The sequence below is a fragment of the Sturnus vulgaris genome, chromosome 3 (assembly GCF_052056855.1).
Source record: "Sturnus vulgaris isolate bStuVul1 chromosome 3, bStuVul1.hap1, whole genome shotgun sequence".
NCBI classification, from domain to species: Eukaryota; Metazoa; Chordata; class Aves; order Passeriformes; family Sturnidae; genus Sturnus; species Sturnus vulgaris.
The window spans coordinates 80,049,714-80,068,084 of NC_142245.1; the positions used below are offsets into that span (position 1 = coordinate 80,049,714).

Genomic DNA, 18,371 nt, shown 5'->3' on the forward strand with positions numbered 1-18,371 from the left:
TCCATCTGCACTGGGACGTTTGTGTTCTCCATCCTACCAGCTGCCCAAGATCAGGTGTGGCACAGCCGTTTGCAGGGGGCAAGGCTGTCACAATCACTTTCTTCAGCCATTTGGTGGTAGCAGTGTACTCAAGACACTACTCTACGTGGAATTTCTTATAAAAGAGAACTGTGTATTTGCCATGTAAATATCAAATCCTTTTGTAGAGAAAGGGGTGTAAACTGTGCTGCCCTAAGCAAAGTTCTCCACTCCTGCGGTTTCCACTGTGTACCAAGGGCTCCAATGGCACAAGGGCTCCAGGTGCTGTGTGTGTTATAACAAATCAGTTCCTGGGTCTTGTGCCAGATGCCCCTTCAGGAACCTCAGCCAAGCCCAGCTGCCAGCTGTCACACCCTGCTCCTCAGCCCTTCGTCTGTCCCACTGACAGGGTGGCTGCTGCCCAGCTGGTGGAACAGGAAGCACAGTGTTCCCTCAGCACTGTGCACACAGGCAAACGTGGCAGATGCTGCTTGGCACCCGAGCCTCATGCTGCTGTAGAGGTGGAGCAGCACCTGCCTGGCAATACCCTCCACTATGAAAGCCTCGACTCCCAGGAGCAGCATTGTGGTGGAACAGTTGCTAAAAGGTAGAGGGGACCATCCTCTCCCATTGGAAAAGGAATTTAGGCATGTTTGTTACTGCTGTGTTTAACATGCTGCACTTTCAAGTACCAAAGCATGAAATTGGTCATATTTCAACTCTGCTGTGAATGTCATCGTTGCCCAAATGCACTAGGGTCAGTTTTTCCTCAATGTAGAGTTGAAATATCTGGAAGGCCTCAGAAGATGAGGAAGGAGGTTGGTATTACACAGCTAGTACTAATAAATTAAAGGCAAACATGCTTTACAGGAACCCTTTTCAAGCAACTGTATGCACAGAGAGGTTGAGAGGGAAAAGCTCTTCTAGATAGAAATTTTGTGTTGACTCATTGAGACTTAAGCCAGAGGTACAGGAACAAATACAAACCTTCCCCTGTACCACACCTAGAAGATCCCTTTACCACCTACAGCCAAAAAAAAAAAAAAAGAGTAAAAGGAAATTCACAGCTTCAGTCTTTCATCTGGCTTTTTAAACCAAACACCACAGGCTACCTCTCATCACTCTGAGGCAGGTGATGCTCAAAGCAGAAGTATTACGTGTAGAGTTGCATCATCTCATTGCCTTAGAAGAGAAAGTCTTCCTGTCATTAATCAAACTGCAATTGCCAAGTATTTTAAAAGAAAATGCTAGCAGTAGGGGTTTTTTTTAATAGTTTTTTTTATGAAGCTTTCAGGCATTTCTGCCCTCAAAGAGCAAGACAGTTTATCAAATACACAAAGAACCTATTTCCCTGTGTTATATACATTATGTACAATTGAGTGATCAGTTCCTTCATTGGGTTTTCCTTGTAAATGAGACTCTTCACTGTCGATGTGAATGAAGAATACCTTCCATAAAATACCCAGCCAGCTCCTCAGCTGCAGTGTAGGCTCAGTGTCAGCCACTGGAAATTCCACAAGTAAAACAGAACTTCTGCTTTTAGTCTATCCCTACTTAAACCATTTCATGACTAGCTTAAGGCTAATTTTGAAAAAAGAAAAGCAGTTTTATTTTAAAAGTCCGTTTTTCTCTTGTCCATCTGTCCATTTTTATGGACATCACACAGTAGGAAGTCTCTCTTTTGAGCTCGTAGTCTCTGAGGGCTGGATTTTTGTGGTGTCTTGTCGAGGTAATCCATAGAAATAAATAGAAAAACACACCAGGACAGCACCCAGGATGAAGGTAAAAGCTGAAAGGAAACAAAGTAGTTTAAATAAATACATTCATATATGAAACCTTCAGCAAGCCATGTAAGTTATGATATCTGAATGACAGTATTGAAGTTACCCAAAACGAAACAAGACAGCAAGCTATTGATAAGTCACAGCGTTTAGCTTCATCCTCTGTCACTGGGATCTCTTGAGTGTTTACAATCCCTACACGGTTCCAATTAGTGTTATCAGCAAGAATGTGGTGGTGGTAGTCATAAAAGGAAGAGTGAAGCATCTGCAGTCCCAGGTGCTATCTGTACAGGCTTACATTACAATAAACTTAATCATAAAAAGCCAGTGGGTGTGATAAAGTAGCCTCTGATAACACCTACTTTCCATGTCTAGACAGGGCTATTAAGAAACTATTAACGAGGCTTTCACAGAAAGCTCATTGGTCCAGGTTTAATTTGTGTCAACTGTCAAGAAAACACTCTGCCCAAGTAAGTTTTTAAAATCTTTTCATCCCTTGCTTTATGGCGCTCTTTTGCAGCCAAACACTGATTTTTTTTCTCCTTATGCAAACTTTCCTTAAGTTTTGTCTCACTAATACTACAACAAAAAGCTAGTTTTTCCACCATTTTCCCACTCCATCTTTGGATTAAGGTGGGAAACTACCCACAGCTAAATAGTGAAGGACGGAGCGGGAGTGCCGGGCACAGTATCAGACACAGACTTGACTGGGGAGAAAATCTTTGTAGTTGCAGAACAGCCCAGAGCCATCTGCTGTTTCCTCTCAAAGACATTCACCACATCAGTCAGTCACAACCCCAGCTGCTGTTTGACTTTCTCACATGATGGTGTCCACAGCAGATGAGCAAAGTACAAGTTAATGCAGTAGTGGGTGTAAGTCATCAAGGACGTGTAAAGCCCTTGAAGAAATAGCTGAGGAATTAATTTGGCACTGGCTGTACTAAACCCAACAAGAAATAACCCATTAACAGTAGTCCCAGGTAAACAGCTGTATCACACACTAAACTGCATCAGAAAGTGATGCGTGAAAATAAAGCTGTTTAAACCAGAAAGTTTTTTCTGTTTGAAGTTGTAGATGCCTCTGAAAGAAAAAAGCACCGGTGCCTCTGAAAGCATAGAGTCATCAGGCACCTTTGTGCACCACAACGGGGACCGACGATGCATTAGTGCACAGGAGTCCTGGAGAAGACTTGAAGCTGAAACAAGAAAAACTGAGAGGGGGCATAGACGATGGCTTTGATATGAGCTGTGTACAGCAGACTGGGCAAGAGGAAACATGCACAGCCATCAAATCAAAGGCAAAAAGGCACTTACTTATCTGGAGGCCAAAGAGGTTGACTGATGCCACAGTAGAGAGAACAATGGCTGCCGCTGCAGAAAAGCCTTTCATGATGTTATCTGTGTACTTAACAACCACCGAGGTGTAGATGCCACCCACGCTGGCCAGAACTGGGAAGCAGATAAGGTGTTACCATAAGTACAGATGCAGTAGGTTATTCTTGAAATGATGCATTTTACGCCACTAGTGTGCTCCCACTGTGGGCTACATTGTCCTAATTAGTGATTTAGCAGATCATTCAGTGTAATGGGATGTCTAAGTGGCTTCCAGTAAATAACTCATTTAAAGATTATCTACTTGCTAGTTCAATTATTTAGGCTGCTGTTTCAGCACAAGTTTAAACTGAATAAGTGAATAACTTCCAAAAAATTATACTTTTAAATAAAATCCCTCAAAACACAGTTGAGAGTGTGTCAGACTAAATTCATAGCGTCCTGCAATCAGTCGTATCATTGTTAAAGAAGAAAAACAATGTCAAAAGACTAAAACCACAAGATACTTACATATGACAAACCAGACGTAGTATGTGTAGCCATAGAAAAACCCTTTCTCAAGAACTTTGGCTCCATCTGACGTGTACACGACAAATAAATTCACCACAATCCCAGATAAGTACAGCTGAATGTTCCTCACCCACAAGGAAGTATCTGAACTCTTTAACACCTTTTCAAAATAAACTCCTGGAAAAAAAAACAAAACAAAAACCCAAAAATATTTCAGTGAGAAGAATGATTCATGGTTTGTTGCATCTTAAAACCAGACAACCTCTGAGAGCCAGCAAACTCAAGTTCACTATCCTTGGAAGATCTCTTCTGAACACCAATGATGGATCCAGAGTTGGTGCTCCTAGTTCTCAAGGCTCAACCCTTGATCTTCTGAGAAGATGAAAAGGCATCACATCGGAGTACCTCACTGAACTCGAGGGGCATTTTCTATCCTGTACAAACTCCCTTACATCTGTGTGAGCATGAGTATTCTACAGCAAAGGGACTACCTACGACTGTTCCTCTCTTACATTCTCAAGTACTTCAGATTTGTAACTAACTTAGCCATCTAAGGAGTTACTGTTGTCTCATAGAATATTTTGTTAAATTGTTTCAATTAGGCTGTTAAGTTTAAGTGCAGTTAAAACCTTCAGGCCTAAACCATTGGTCAAGTCCGGGGCTAAATTTAGCAAATTTACTCTTTCCTATCTCTACCCTTTTTCAATCCACAGCCTCCAGGAAGATAATTTTATGTTGATTTTAGTTTTAGATTGATATTAGTCCGATTTTTCTCGGGGAATAGGGGAGGAAGGGAGGATCTATATTACCTCAGTACTGAAACTCAAAACTCCTCAGGAGCTTTGTGTTGGCAGAGCACTTGGCAGAAACCACAGCTTCGGGGGATTGATTACAAGAGCAAATCAAAACCGAGGCCTTCTGCTAATTGAAACTACAGGCTGGTCTTGGGGAAGAATTCGTTTTAATCTAAAGCTCTAGTTCTCAATACCACATTGGAGAGCATTATTTTTATGCTTTGCATTACGGAAACTCCCCAAATACTTCTTCATTATACTAGCTGAGAGGCATTTGTCAGGCTAAGAGGCAGACATTTGGCAAGGCCCTCACCACCTGCCTTTTTAACCTCTGCTCACCCATCAGGACTCTGCCAAGCTCTGGAATTTCCTCCACATTCCAAAACAAAGAGAGCAGTTTGCAGGACTCTTACCAGGGACTTCCATGACCTTCCGGTGAGAGCCCTATTGACTAGAAGTTTATTGGTGATTAATATCACACATGATCCTTCACACAATGTGAGAAAATAATATGGAACCAACAAAGGTGGCACAAAGACCCGTGTGTTAGAAGCCCTAGGCACACCCTACCCCCTCACCCCCCAAAATCCCCAAGTTAGCTTCAAGAAAGGCCTTGCTAGTCTTTTATTAATGAAAAATGCAATTTATAATTTAATAGAATACAGTGGGTATTTATGGTTTACAAATGAGAAGGCAGATTTATATTTCGGGGTACAAATAATTCTAAAACCAAGGAAATATGGTATCTTCTCATAAGAATATACATTTTTGAACAAGAAACTAGTATTGTTAATGAACTGCAGCCTTTAAAATAACCTAGAATTACTTTGAGATTTGTGCCCCCTGAGAAGACCCACAGAGCACAACCAAGTGTAATCAACATAACAGACATTTGGCTTGAGTAAGAACCATAGTTGTAAATGTTATAAATGGAGAAAACAGTAGGCAAATCAGTAAAATTATGCTTTTAGATTTGTGAATATACAATTCACAAATCCACTAGGCAAGACGAAGGAAAGAATGGGGGCTGATTAGGAGAACTTACTCCTCAGACCTGTTTTAAGTCACAAAGGATCTGCCCTTAAATCATCTCTCCAATGCTTTTAAAAGCATTGCTAGGGCCCCAGGTACTTGGAAATTATCACAGGATCAGCAATTTGAAGAAAAAACTTCTTTTCCATCACTTAGTGACAAAACCGCACGACCTTTTTTTCATTTTGCTGGACTAATAAAACATACTGTAAAACATGATCAGTCCCAAAACTGGAGGTCTAATGGCAAAATAACTGCTTCATGGGAGCGTGGGAAGGAAGAACAGGATGGGAATTTAAACAGAGTTTATGTTTTCAACATGTAAAGCCCCAAGGGCACAAGGAGCTTTGTGGAAGAAACACCGTCCCTCCCAGCTGCCCCAGAGCTTCAGCTGTCAGCAAGGAAACCCAAGCTGCAATCTTTTTGCAGAAGAAGAAAGCCCTAAGTGTCTCAAGCTGCCTGCATCAGCCTGTCAGTGCTCTGAGTTTTGCAGGTCTTTGGGAGTACAGCTGTTGACCACATTATCAGGGAAAGCAGGAGTTTTAGGAGACTCTGAAGGCTGTATTTTGTCTTGCAGCTTGAGAGCATCTATTTAAATGAGGAAATTCATAACCTTCTAGGAAAAGCTGACTGAGCCCTACACAGTTTTATTATTTCTGCTTCAAAGTGCCCATTTCACTGAAACAACACCAAATAAGAATGACACTCTCCTCCTTTCCTCCTCTACCCACCAGAATGTTTTTCCATGAGTAATGAGCATCTATGCACAGCACAAGATTATTCTTGCATGATTTTACAGTACTAGAGGTGGGTGACACTACCTTGTTTTTTTACAGAGGAGGGGGGAAGAATCCAGTCAGGAGAATATGCCCCTGTGAGCCAAATTTAAAATTAACAAGTAATTTGCATTTCTTTATTTCTGAGCACCAGTTCATTTGTCCTAAAGTTTTGGTGTCCTTCTCAGAAGCCAGAGAAAAAAACTACACTGAGGGGAGACATTGGTTGTAGAACAAAACAAAGATAAACAAAACCAAAAATCCTTCATTGAGTTTACCCAGGCTCCTGCTACTAATCTACCTCTCTGCCTTCCTCATGCTCCCTCTACATCGCAGTTAGATTTTCCACCTACAGAACTATGATAATGTGTATTTCAGGGCTGAGCTCAGTTCCTCTTGTAAAAAAAAATGCAAGTATTTCATGTGATCACCAAAGGGGAGCTATTCACTGCAAAGTAAACTTTATTAAATTGATGTACATTAATTAAATGTACTGAGTGAGTCATTATGCTGCTCCCTACAGTCTTATTCGCAGCATTTGAAAGCCACTTCCACTTGCAAACCAGCCCTCTATGTTGCATGATGTAAAACCAATGGCACATGCTCCTATCATTTGCTTGACAATGGGAGTAATCATGTTATGAATCTGCCATAATTACCAAAAGTAGAAGATAATTATGGGCAGAGGGAATAAACTATTAGAGAAAGACAGTTAACAAATGCAGAATGTTGCGTTTTAAACACTGAGTTCTCCAGTCCTTTAGATACAACCCATATACAGAAATAATACTGTACCTGCAAATCCTGAACATAACACTGCCACAGCAATCGCTCCAAACCCTAGCCATGGATTCTGCTCCACCTGCAACATCAACCATTATTTTAAAAAAGGATACAACACTTCAGTCATTCACAATCAATTCATAATCACAGTAATTCATAGTAAATTCCAGAGTGCTGTGGTTTGACTTCAGCAGCTAAGCAGCACCCAGTTCCTCACTCATTTTCCCCAAGCCCCACAGTGGGGAGAAGAATTGAAAACAAAAGATAAACTTTTTGGGTTGATATAAGCACAGTTGAATAACTAAATCAAAACAAAAACTACTGATAATTCTAGTACAATTAACAAAAGGAGAGAGAGAGATATATAAAACCCAAGAAAACTAAGTGATGCACAAGATAATTGATCCCCACCTGCTGACAGATGCCCAGCAGCAATCAGCCCCTCCTGGCCAAATTCCCTGATTTTCCATACTGGGTGTAACATTCTATGGTATGGATTATCCCTTTGGCCAGTTCAGGTCAGCTGTCCTAGCCATGCCCCCTCCTGGTTTCTTGTGCCCCTCCTCACTGGCAGAGCAGGAGCCACTGAAAAGACTTGGACTCATGGTTAAGCACTGCTGAGTCACAACTAAAACAGCAGTGTGTTACCAACATTGTTCTCATACTAAATCCAAATCACAGCACTGAAACAGCTACTAGGAATAAATTTAATTCTATCCCAGCCAAAACCAGGGCACAGAGCTACTTCACTAAGTAGAGCAAAATTATTAGCATTTCACTGCAGTACCACGTGCTGCTCTAGGGCTGTCCCTCAGATCAGCTCAGTGTTGCTGTGTGGTGTTCCACTTTCTGTGGGTGCTCTCACAGTGCTCAGAGGCACTGTCTACTTGGCTGTGGCCAGTACTCCCAGAGGCATGACCCACCTTTCCCACTAATGCAGCTGGGGAGCAGCTATGACCTAAGAAACAGAAGACACTTGTTTCTCCCTACAAGGGTATTAGGTCAGTGCCTCTGAAGGGAGTGTTTAAATGACATACCCACACTGCGCTGGAGTTTCACTCCTAATTCCTCCCAGTGCTTTGATTCCAAGTTCTCTGTTCCAGCAATTACAGTGTTACCAAGGCCAACAGCTGGAAACAATCTATTACTCAGACATTCCTAGGATGGTGCATTAGACTGATTATGATGGTTGTGGTAATTTATACTAATTGTAGCAATCAGTTGCTTTTCCAACAAATAAGACCGGAGGAATACCACAAGCAATACTTCCTCAAATGGTACACAATAAAGCGAAAGCCAAAGATCAAGGATCATTTACTCTTCATCTGAAGAGGCAAAATATTAACTCTTACCTGTACTTTTGTAGCCTGAGCAGGCTCCCACTGAACAAGGGTAACACCAACACACAGCATGAAGACAGAAAACCACTGCAACTTACTAAGGGTACGGTTCAGCATCAGGACCGTACATAAAGCTGTACAAGGGATCTTCAACTGGTATGTCACCTAAAAAAGATGGGAATGTAGTGCCGAGGACATAGTTTTATAAAATCCTCCAAAACAAGAAAATAAAACAGAAAATTCAACTACAGAATGACAGATTTTTATATTCATTGATTTCCTACGGATTCATCGCCAGCTACAACAAAGTGAATTTGAAGTAACTCTAGCAGCGAGTGGCTTAGCTCAGAAAGCCAGGGCTATGCAGCAGAGTGTATGCTCTGAATAGAACAAAACATAGTTTAGCTTTTAACATTGAGGCTGAAGAGTGCTGTGTGCCAGGCAGATACCTATACATGTGCATCACAAACCAGAACAGAGAAATATATTTCCAGATCTGTTACTGACAGAAACCTGCATTACCTGGTAGACTGCAGCATCCAAGTTGCTAAGAGCCACGAATGCCATATTGTTTTGGAGAGCGTACACCACAGATGGAACACTTAACTTTAGCAATTCTTTAGGACTTCCGAATACATTTTCTTTTAAAGATGTTATTAACCTTGTCAGACTTCCAGTTTCTCTGCAAAACAAAACATTAGCATAACGAAGGGCATTTCTAAACTGGTATTTTAAAACAGAAATCAAATCAATGAATCTCTTGGGAGAGCTGAAAATTTCTCCTCCACAACCAGCTGTACTTTCTGCTCATAAAAGAAAGAAAAGGTTAACTGGCAAAAAACAAGTGAGGTTTTCAACAAGGAGAAAGCCCTGAAGGTGAGACAGACATTCTGGAATCGGGAAGTTAAATGCATTAATGTGTAGCAGTGTGTCAATATAGGCAGTGGAACAGAAGGCTGTTGTTCACATCTCCCCTTTTTTACTGGGTATTAATGGTTGCGTGTGATGTCAAATGCCCATGATTTTCCAGATCCCCTTTAAACTGGGCCTCACAGTCCAGTGAAAAAAGGATTGTACCCTTGCACACTACTTATCCAGAAAAACCTTTCATTCCTCAGTCAGCCATGGTTCCCAGTCTAACTTGTGCTGTGGGAGATGCTGGACCAGCACCAGCACATATGTGCAGAGGTGTGGCTGGTGTGTGGGGACTCCCTGTTGCCTATCCCTGTCTTTACATTTCACACCTCTCCTTCAAGTAATTACAGTGTGTGACAGAGCAGGCAATGGGGAAGAACATGTTGCTGCTGGCTGCTTTTACAGTTTGCAGCTTTTCACAGCTGCCCTCTGCATTACTGGTTCTCCCTAATCACTTATACACCAACCTGACATTTGCTGCTTACTTGTTGCTGCTGCTCCAGTCCTCTTCCCAGTTCTCCCACAGCCCTCTTTCCAATCTTCTCTTGCTTAGCACTGACAAATACCAACATCCAAAATCATTCCTGCCCCCTCCCACAGGCCTTGAAACTTGCAAACTGTACTGCTCTTAAATTTAACTCTCCTTGTGGTTCTGTTGCACACTTGTATGAATGAATAGCTTTAACCACATTGCTTCAGCATATTTTCCTTTCCTGATCAACCCCTGACTCTGTACTCCAGTTGTTAAACTTTTCTTCTCCAAAGATTGACAGACTTTACCCTCTCATGATCCTTCCATTCAAATTTCTCTCCTTCCTTGCCTTCCTCCCTACTTGCACCAAGCATATACTTCCTTTTCTTTTTTTTTTCCCTCTGTAGGGAAAGCAGTGTTTATGCAGGCAGCTGCAATGGATTCTTTTTGTATTTTTCTGTAACAGAAAGCACACACAAAAACCAGACATGTCTGGCCACAGGGAACAACCATGACAAGAGAATCCATGGACAAGTAGCAAAAAGTGAAGCTTGCAATACAAGAAAGGGGAAAAGTTCATGCTACAGCTCACCATGGTTAATTGCACTAGATATAAAACTGTAGAAAATGTTAGGAGTCATTGATACTACAGGCCAATTTTTTTTGTTTGTTCCATTTCTGAATACATATTACATTGTCTAGGACTGGGAGAAAAGATGTACAAGAAAACCGGGTGTCCTAGGGTGACGTTATGGTGTTTGTATCTCCAATCGTGTATTCTGTTTATTCTTGGTATTATGTCCTGTGCTTTCAGGACTGAATCTGAAAGGGAAGGTTTGTTTTGTCTCGTTATCAGCCAGCTCACCTCCCCCATGGTCTGTGTTTAGGAGATGCTGGCTGGTTTGGCTTGCCTGCCTGCTCGTTTCTGCCTCTTTTTCTTTCCTTTGCTTTGCCCTTGCTTTTGCTTATTAGTTAGTTCAGCTAGGCAGTCCAACTTTTTCCCTGGACTGTTTTTTCCCACCCCCCCCTCTTGGATACCATCTGAACCTGTTCCTGACGGGGACCTGGGAAACACCAAGGAACACCGGGACTCTGCATTCTGTGACCTGCAGCAGTCATCCCCCAGCGCCAGAGACTGATAACTGGGCGACCACTCGCCGGAGAGACTCTGTGAGTTTGTCATCCCTTCAGAACGGTGAAAGAGTTTTTTGTCAGCTGGTGTTGGTTTTTTGTGCTGGGGAGTGGTCTCGCTTGTTAAATAAACAGGTTTTTTCCACTCTTTTCTGAGGAAATTCTTCCCGAACCCGGTGGTGGGGGGAGGAGTCGGGGTTTGCTTTCTGGGGGCTCCTTCCGGAGGCTTTCCCCCAAAATCTGTCCTAAACCAGGACACCGGGTAATACCCAAGTACAGCTGGACTAAAGTGCTTCTATCTCAAATGTCTAACAGAAAATAAAATATATTTAGCACATGGTTCTACTCTATGAAAATAAGAAGTAAAAAAAACTCAAAAAACCACACAGCAGTATCTTCTTTTGTTGATTCTATTGATTGATACTAAGGTGGGCTGTCAAACAAGAAAATAATATTTAAACTATACCTGCTTCTGTTCCAGACCATACTCAGTGAATTTGCTGATCACATTTTTAAAGTCACAGCAGCAATAGTAGCTTCTGTCTACTTTAAGTTCTAGAACCAAATTTCAGCAAGTGAAGAATAGTAAGTCTAATAATCACCATCTTCTCTTTAGTTTTTGAGAAAAAGATTAACTATCTAATAGTTCATCTGTGCAGTGGATGTGCTTTCTGAAGCATGCATTTACCAAGAATCTCTAACTGTAAGTTGAATTCAGAACATGGCCAAAAAAAAACTTTAAACAAACCTCCATGTACAGCTGATAATGCAAAATTACGTGCCCAAAGAAGTACACTGCAAGATCAAATTGGAAAATAAAAAATTATCGAGCTTGAATTCAGCTTTCTTGATGTTGACCTAGGTTTGAATTTTAAAACATAATCAATTTTCTTTGTAGAATGGTTCAGGTTGGAAGAGGTCCTAAGACCATCTTGTTCCAACCTTCCTGCCATGGGCAGAGACACCTTCCATTAGACCAGTTGCTCCAAGCCCCATCTAGCCTGGTCTCAAACACTTCCAGGGATGGGGCATCCACCACATCTCTGGGCAGCCTATTCCAGAGATTCACCACCCTCACACTAAAGAATTTATTCCTAATATCTAACCTAAACCTACTTTCTTTCACTTTAAAGCCATTTCCCCTTTCATAAATTCATTACCCCATTGACAAAGCCAATTCCTAGGTATGAAGAGGTGAGAAATACTAATAGCTATCAGTTATGCAACAGAAAAATGCATTTGCTAGAAAAGCTGAAGTTAAAACTAGAGTTTGCAAAACAGCTCTGCTTTTCTTCATCCAATACTAAGTAGTTATGTACCAGCTAAGAATGTAGCAAATGCTATTACCAGATGGTGAACAGGACTTTAAATAAGCATGAGAAATAGAGAGTACACTTGAGTTAACAATTAGCACAGTTTAAACTATCATAAGCTTCTCTTTTGAAAGACAATTCTTTGGCATTCATCCATTCAATGAGCCCTCCAGGAGACGCCTTAAGAATAAACAGTGAAAGCATCATGTAATAATGTGTAAGAAAACAAATTTGGCACCTGGAACAGTGGGAGAGTTGTACTCTAGTATCCTATATACTGCAGTTACCAAGGCTGTCTCTTTCAAAAAGAAAAGCTACTCACACAAATGTTTGCTGCTGTACAGTAAAAACAGATAGTACTCTGTCTTCTGACTGGTTACTGAACTACAAAGGCACCTTACCTTGGGTGAGACAAATTGATTAGGATTTAAAACTGAAGGAAGCTGTAAAGGAGACATAGAAAGAATCTATGCTGGAATTTATGCTGTTCAGTATATTCATAAGTGATCTGAAAGGGGAGGTTCCTAGAAAGCTGGCAACTTTTGGACCCACCAGCATACCAGACATACCCACAACCATACCAAGGAGAGGTGAGCATAGCCTGACAAATGGTGTCTGCTGGTGCCCGTTTTGCCCTCAGCTATGGAGAGAAAAACCCCACCAGCTGACCAGATCAGAATAGACATTATAACCTCCAAAACAGCTCAGTGAATCTAATTCTTCCCATTTTAATTGGTAAAGAAGGCTCAGGTATCAATAAATGAGAAAGAACCATAGGAAACGACCCTGCTGCACTAGGTGTACTATAAACAGCCAGGGTCCCAGGTGCACAAGCTTTGACAAATGACACACACAGGTGAGGCTACCCAAAGGTCCCTCACTACTGAGAAGCGTGGGCTGCTACAGTCTCCAGAGAGCCAGTGGGATCCTCATCGGTCACAACAGTGAGAATCACAGCAGAACCACGTGTCAGCAGAGTCATTTCTGCCAGCATTTTGTGCTGACACAGTGAGAAGCCCAGGGTGCATGAAAAGAAAAATAGAAATTACTCACTGGTCACACCTGCCTTCTCTAACACATTCTATTTAATGAAAGGTTAAAGAAGAGAGGCAGTGTGTTACAGTTGCCTTACCAAATTCAAATATTGTCTCACTTCTAAAGCAAGTAAAATGCCATTTGTATGTTAAGAGGAAAAGAACTGATGAAAATCTAAGTACATCATGTGACTTCATGATCCTCTAGCACATAACAGCCAGCCTTCTGATGTACCACAAGCCACAAAGAGAAACATCTACCAGAGCAGCAAGAACTGGAATTTGAAAAAGTCCAGAATATAAAGATTCTTCCTAGAAAGGATGTAGCACAGGGAAGCTGAGAGAAAAGGCAGCAGACTGATAGCCTTCCTACTTGAGATGCTCAATCACGGACTAAAGTTCTAGTTCTTAGCAGCAGTCTGGGATTACAGAAACTGATATTTTTTTATCACAGTCTTTCAGCATTGGTTAGACACAGCAAAATGTCTGCCTGTAACATTGTTTGGGAAGATTCATTAGTAGGAACGTTAGAATTTTATGTGACTCAGCAGATGATGGCTCACAGCAGACGATGAAAAGTCGAACTTTCAACTACACCAACATTCTAAAGACCCAAAACATTGTGAATAATCCATGCTGACACTCTGAACTGTGATTCCAAAGCATACAAACATAGAAAATATGTTGAAAGGACACACCTGAATATCATGCTGTATACAAAGCAGTTTCAGGTGATGAAGACTCACAAGCTCTAACCCGCTCTAAAATTACCCTTTACAGCACGATTATCCAGCCACATTCTCAAACATATCTGCACTTCAGTACCCAAGAATCTGAGGTTAGAAGCAAGGACTGGTTTTCAAAACACTGATCAGCACTCCCACACTTACTTAGCCAGGATGCCCACGCTCAGGACCAACTTGATAACTTCAGTGACACACACAGCCGTCGTTGAAAAGTAGAGTTCTGTCCCCACTGTCCTGGTGTACCGCAGTGCCACCGTGTACGTGGCAGCAACCAGGGTCATCACCGTGAGGCAGTACAGCTTGAACAGTAAGCTGACATTTTCTGAAACAAAACAGAAGAGATGACTAAGCGTGACCCCCATTTTAATTTAAGAACTGAATCAGTGTAGTCTCCAGCTGGAGGGATGTATCAAACACTACTGTGTCAGCAGACAATAATTATAATGTTAGGAAACACTTCCCATAAAAAGGTTTTGGTTAAATTTCACAGCCTTCTCAAAGAAGCTTGTACAGAAACTCCAAGTGCTTGGAACAAGATGCTCTCTTGCCTTCGTAATCACCCTTCATTCTAGAAAAAACTAAAAAACTAATCATACATTAGTATTTCTCTAATAACAATCAAAAAGTCTTTCTGTGCTTTCCTGCTCTTTAGCTGACAATAGGCGCTTGCTCCGAATTGTCAGCTGATCCTCTTCATGTCATATACTGAACTCTGACACAAAGAGGATTGGCAGACTGACAAAATCAAAAAGAGAGGAAAAGTTCAGTATCAGCAAAGAAATCTAGCAAATCTTAATAAATAAGGCAGCATTTCCTTCAGCTCTATTTTCCACCTAAGTTAGTAAAAGAAGATTTTGCTTTGAATGGTGATGTAACTTCACACAAAGGGTTTTCTTGAAAAATTCTCTGTAGTAAGGTCAAAGGTTAAGGCTTTTCCAGTAATTTAAACCACACAAAGACTGTGTATCATTTGTGTTATCCCCTCTGTCTTCCTCACTGCTATACTCCTACAGCAGTAGCAATACCTGTAACAGTTTGACCTGGACCAACTACTATCCTGCAAAATTTAGGAGTTAGCCTGCCCAAGGTCTCATGGCACAAGGAAGTTTTTCATCTATCCACACTCATCTAAGGCCTGAGAGTTTCATCAGGCCACTCCAGTGCATTCCCAGGTCAGGGAATGCCTGACCCTGCATCTGAACCAGCAAAGAGAACAGCACACAACTCCAAATAGGATTTATCTGCACAAAGGCAAGATCCAACACAAGACATCAGCAAATACGAGGCTTCTATAAAATCCTTTTTCAAACTGGTAGATCGTTATGTTTGGCATCTCCCTGGTGAGTATTGGTCATCCAGCAGCACCCTTGGGGCCACTGTCATGTTCTAAATATATTAAAGAAACGTATTTTGATTGGTGTTTCTGTTCCACTGCTGATTAGAGAATAAGTAGTTTTGTAATAACTTTGCTCATCTAATAAAAGAATGAGTTGCTGAATCCAGTGCGACCAATGCTTTGGTTCATGTTTCTTTTAAGCCAGAGATGTCTTCAATTGCATAACATTTCTGCAAGGTACACTTAATACCTCCTGCCACTGCAATCATTTAAATTAGCTACTTCCTTATAGATAAAAATCTTACCCATGTCAGTAACCACTTTTAAAAGGTAGAGCCAATTAGTTTTTGGTCTAACAATGCTTAGAAAAGACTTATAAGCTGTAACCTATTTTTAAATTAAATTTGGATTGTGGGGAGGGAATCCAAGGGCATAACAACCAGGAAATATAATTAACTCCATCTGGTTTTACAAAAACATATCTTCGAATGGTGTTTCAGTGCTGACAGAAATTATATTAATGCTGCGATTTGACACACAAAAATTTTAAGCCTATGCACCACCAAACTAAAGATAAACTTAATCCTTGCCTCTATTAACTACCCTTAAAAAAAAAACCAAAAAACCCCCAATTTGACAATGGTTTGGAAACTTGGGTAAACCGAATGCAGCAAGACATAACAAATCTAGTATCTAGACTAGATAGTTCCAACATTATGTAAAAAGGTCTTTTCAATTCTTTTCAGCCTGGACATTTCTTCAGCCTGGCTCACATGTCTGCATCAGTACCAGTGCAGCAAGGGGAACAGAAGAAAGTATAGTTGGGGCACCTGTAACTTCTGATTATAAATCTGAACTTATAAATGCCTAAAGAAAAGAAGAGCTGCCAAGAGGCTTTTGTTTTTTTCCCAGTAAACCCCACCTGGATTTCTGGCAAAAAAGGGACCAGACAGGCCAAAAGCCTCAGGATATAAGTGCGGGCCTCCCACACATCTCCATGGCTCATCTAAGGGCTCCCGCCAGGGCTCCTGGAAGGCAGCCTCGGGCCAAGCGTGGCATGGGAGCAGAGCCCGCTGCCTTCCAGGCTATCCGGGGTGGCAGGTGCCTGGCACTCACTGCTGGGAGCCTCCTGCCCCTCACCCTTCCAGGCCCCCGGCCCTGCCAAGCCACTGCCGGGAGCTGAGGAGCCCTGGGCAAGGCTCTCCATGGGGGAGCTGGAAGAGGGGCAGGCGGCGCCTTCCTGGAGGATTTAAACTCTCATGGCTTGCCCGAGGTTCTGAGACCGTGTGGGCTCTGGCCTCCTTGTACACAGAGTCACTGAGAATCAGGGAATCAATTAGGTTGGGAAAGACCTCTAGTGTCATCGAGTTTGACCTATGACCGACCACCAAGTCAACTACACCATACCACTAAGTGCCATGTCCAGTCTTTCCTTAAACACCTCCAAGGATGGGGACTGCACCACCTTCCTGGGCAGTCCATTCCAGCAACTAATCATCCGTTCTGTGAAGAAATTCCTCCTAATATCCACGCTAAACACACTCCAATAGGCACCTGGGTGCGGCGGCGTTTCCAGGGACACCTGCGGCGCCCACGGGTGGGCGCAGGGAATGTCCCTCTGCACTGACCACCTGCGCCCCGGGATAAGCCCCAAAGATGCTGCGCCACGGTCAGACGCTCCCCGAGGGGAACTGTCGGCGGGGTAGACGCGACTGTGGCTGAGGCGTCCCGGGGACCCGGCAAGCCCCGTAGCGGGAGCACTCGGCGCCCACACGCCGGGACGCAGCGGTGCCGCACCGCGCGGGGAAGCTCCCGGGCGGCAGAAGGAGAGCGCGAGGGCGGGAAAGCAGGCGGGGAGAGCCCCTCCCCAGCGCGACCCCGCGGCCTCGCGTAGCCCCTTCCCCCCCTTCGCTCCCGCGGTGGTGGCGCCCGGTGCCACAGCCCCCAGCGGGGAGGACAGTTCCAATCCCTCTGGCAGGGGGGAGGCCGGGGGAGTCTGCGCGCGGGTCGCGATTCCTCTTGGGGAGCGGGTGGGAATTGTCCCCATTCTCCGGCCGTGCGGTCCACCGGGACCCGCGGGACCCGCCGGGCGCCCCTCGCCGCCGCCCTCACCTTTCGGAGGCGACATGGTGCTCGCCGAAGGCTCCAGGACCGCCGGGCCGGAGCCGCCCGCCGTGCCCCGCCGCTCCTCCCATCGCACCATAGAGTGCGGCGCGGCCGCCCAGAGCGCCCCGCCGCCCGCGCCGAACCATCGAGTCGAGCTCCGTCCCGCCTGGATATCCTGGAGAGCATCCTGCTCCACCCGGCCGCATTTCGGAACTGTTTCATCGGCAGCAAACATCCAGGAATCTCACACACGTATTTCGCATTGCCAGGAGTAAGCTCGTAGCCACCGACACGTTTCTGCTGCGACAAAACCGAGATGGAGGTTGCAATTGTATTCCCCTGTAATTTTACAGCACTGTAATTCCCTTGTAATTTTACACCTTCTCCAGTGGAAAAGAACAAAGTAGGATAAAATGAAATTTCAATCATCAGTTTACTTTTAAATAAAATGTATTTTTGGATTCTTGAAATACCAGTTTGTTGGTAAGGACTGTTACATAAAAGCCTCAAAGCAAATAATGAAAATATACAGCAAAAAAAAAAGTGTTTAATAAAGAAGCAACTGGGTCTTTTAATCTGGGGGAAAAAAAAGCTGCAGCTAGTAATTGCACTGATATGTTAATTAATAAATATAATCACTGGTACCTGCTCACAACTTAAAAACATGGAGGAGCAGGAGATCTAGCTGCTACTTGTTTTCCCAACAGAGAAAATCATGTAGTCAAAAACCATTCAGCAAAGCTCTTTGTTAGTGCTCCCCTTACACTCCTTTGTGTTTTTAATAATGCTTTGGTGTTTCGTCCCTGTTGTGTAACTTTTAAAAGTGAAGCCAGATACCTTGGAAAACAACAAGAGAATGCTATCTTGCACAATGCCACAGAAAAATCACTCAACCTCAAGCTTGAATCTTCGAGCTTCATTGCCACAAAAAAAAAAAAAAAAAAAGAGATTT

The 18,371-nt window shown here is 42.9% G+C and overlaps 1 protein-coding gene across 1 annotated transcript; it reads right to left on the reverse strand.

The window, feature by feature from the left end:
• Nucleotides 1-1,250: 1,250 nt before the first annotated feature.
• SLC35A1 (solute carrier family 35 member A1) lies at nt 1,251-17,763 on the reverse strand. Its single transcript, XM_014877844.2, has 8 exons — nt 17,426-17,763; nt 14,122-14,299; nt 8,889-9,048; nt 8,379-8,531; nt 7,039-7,105; nt 3,642-3,818; nt 3,114-3,248; nt 1,251-1,807 (listed from the first exon to the last, which is right to left on the reverse strand). Exons 1-8 carry the CDS (start codon nt 17,652-17,654, stop codon nt 1,677-1,679), a joined length of 1,230 nt encoding a protein of 409 aa, XP_014733330.1. The 5' UTR covers nt 17,655-17,763; the 3' UTR covers nt 1,251-1,676.
• Nucleotides 17,764-18,371: the final 608 nt, after the last annotated feature.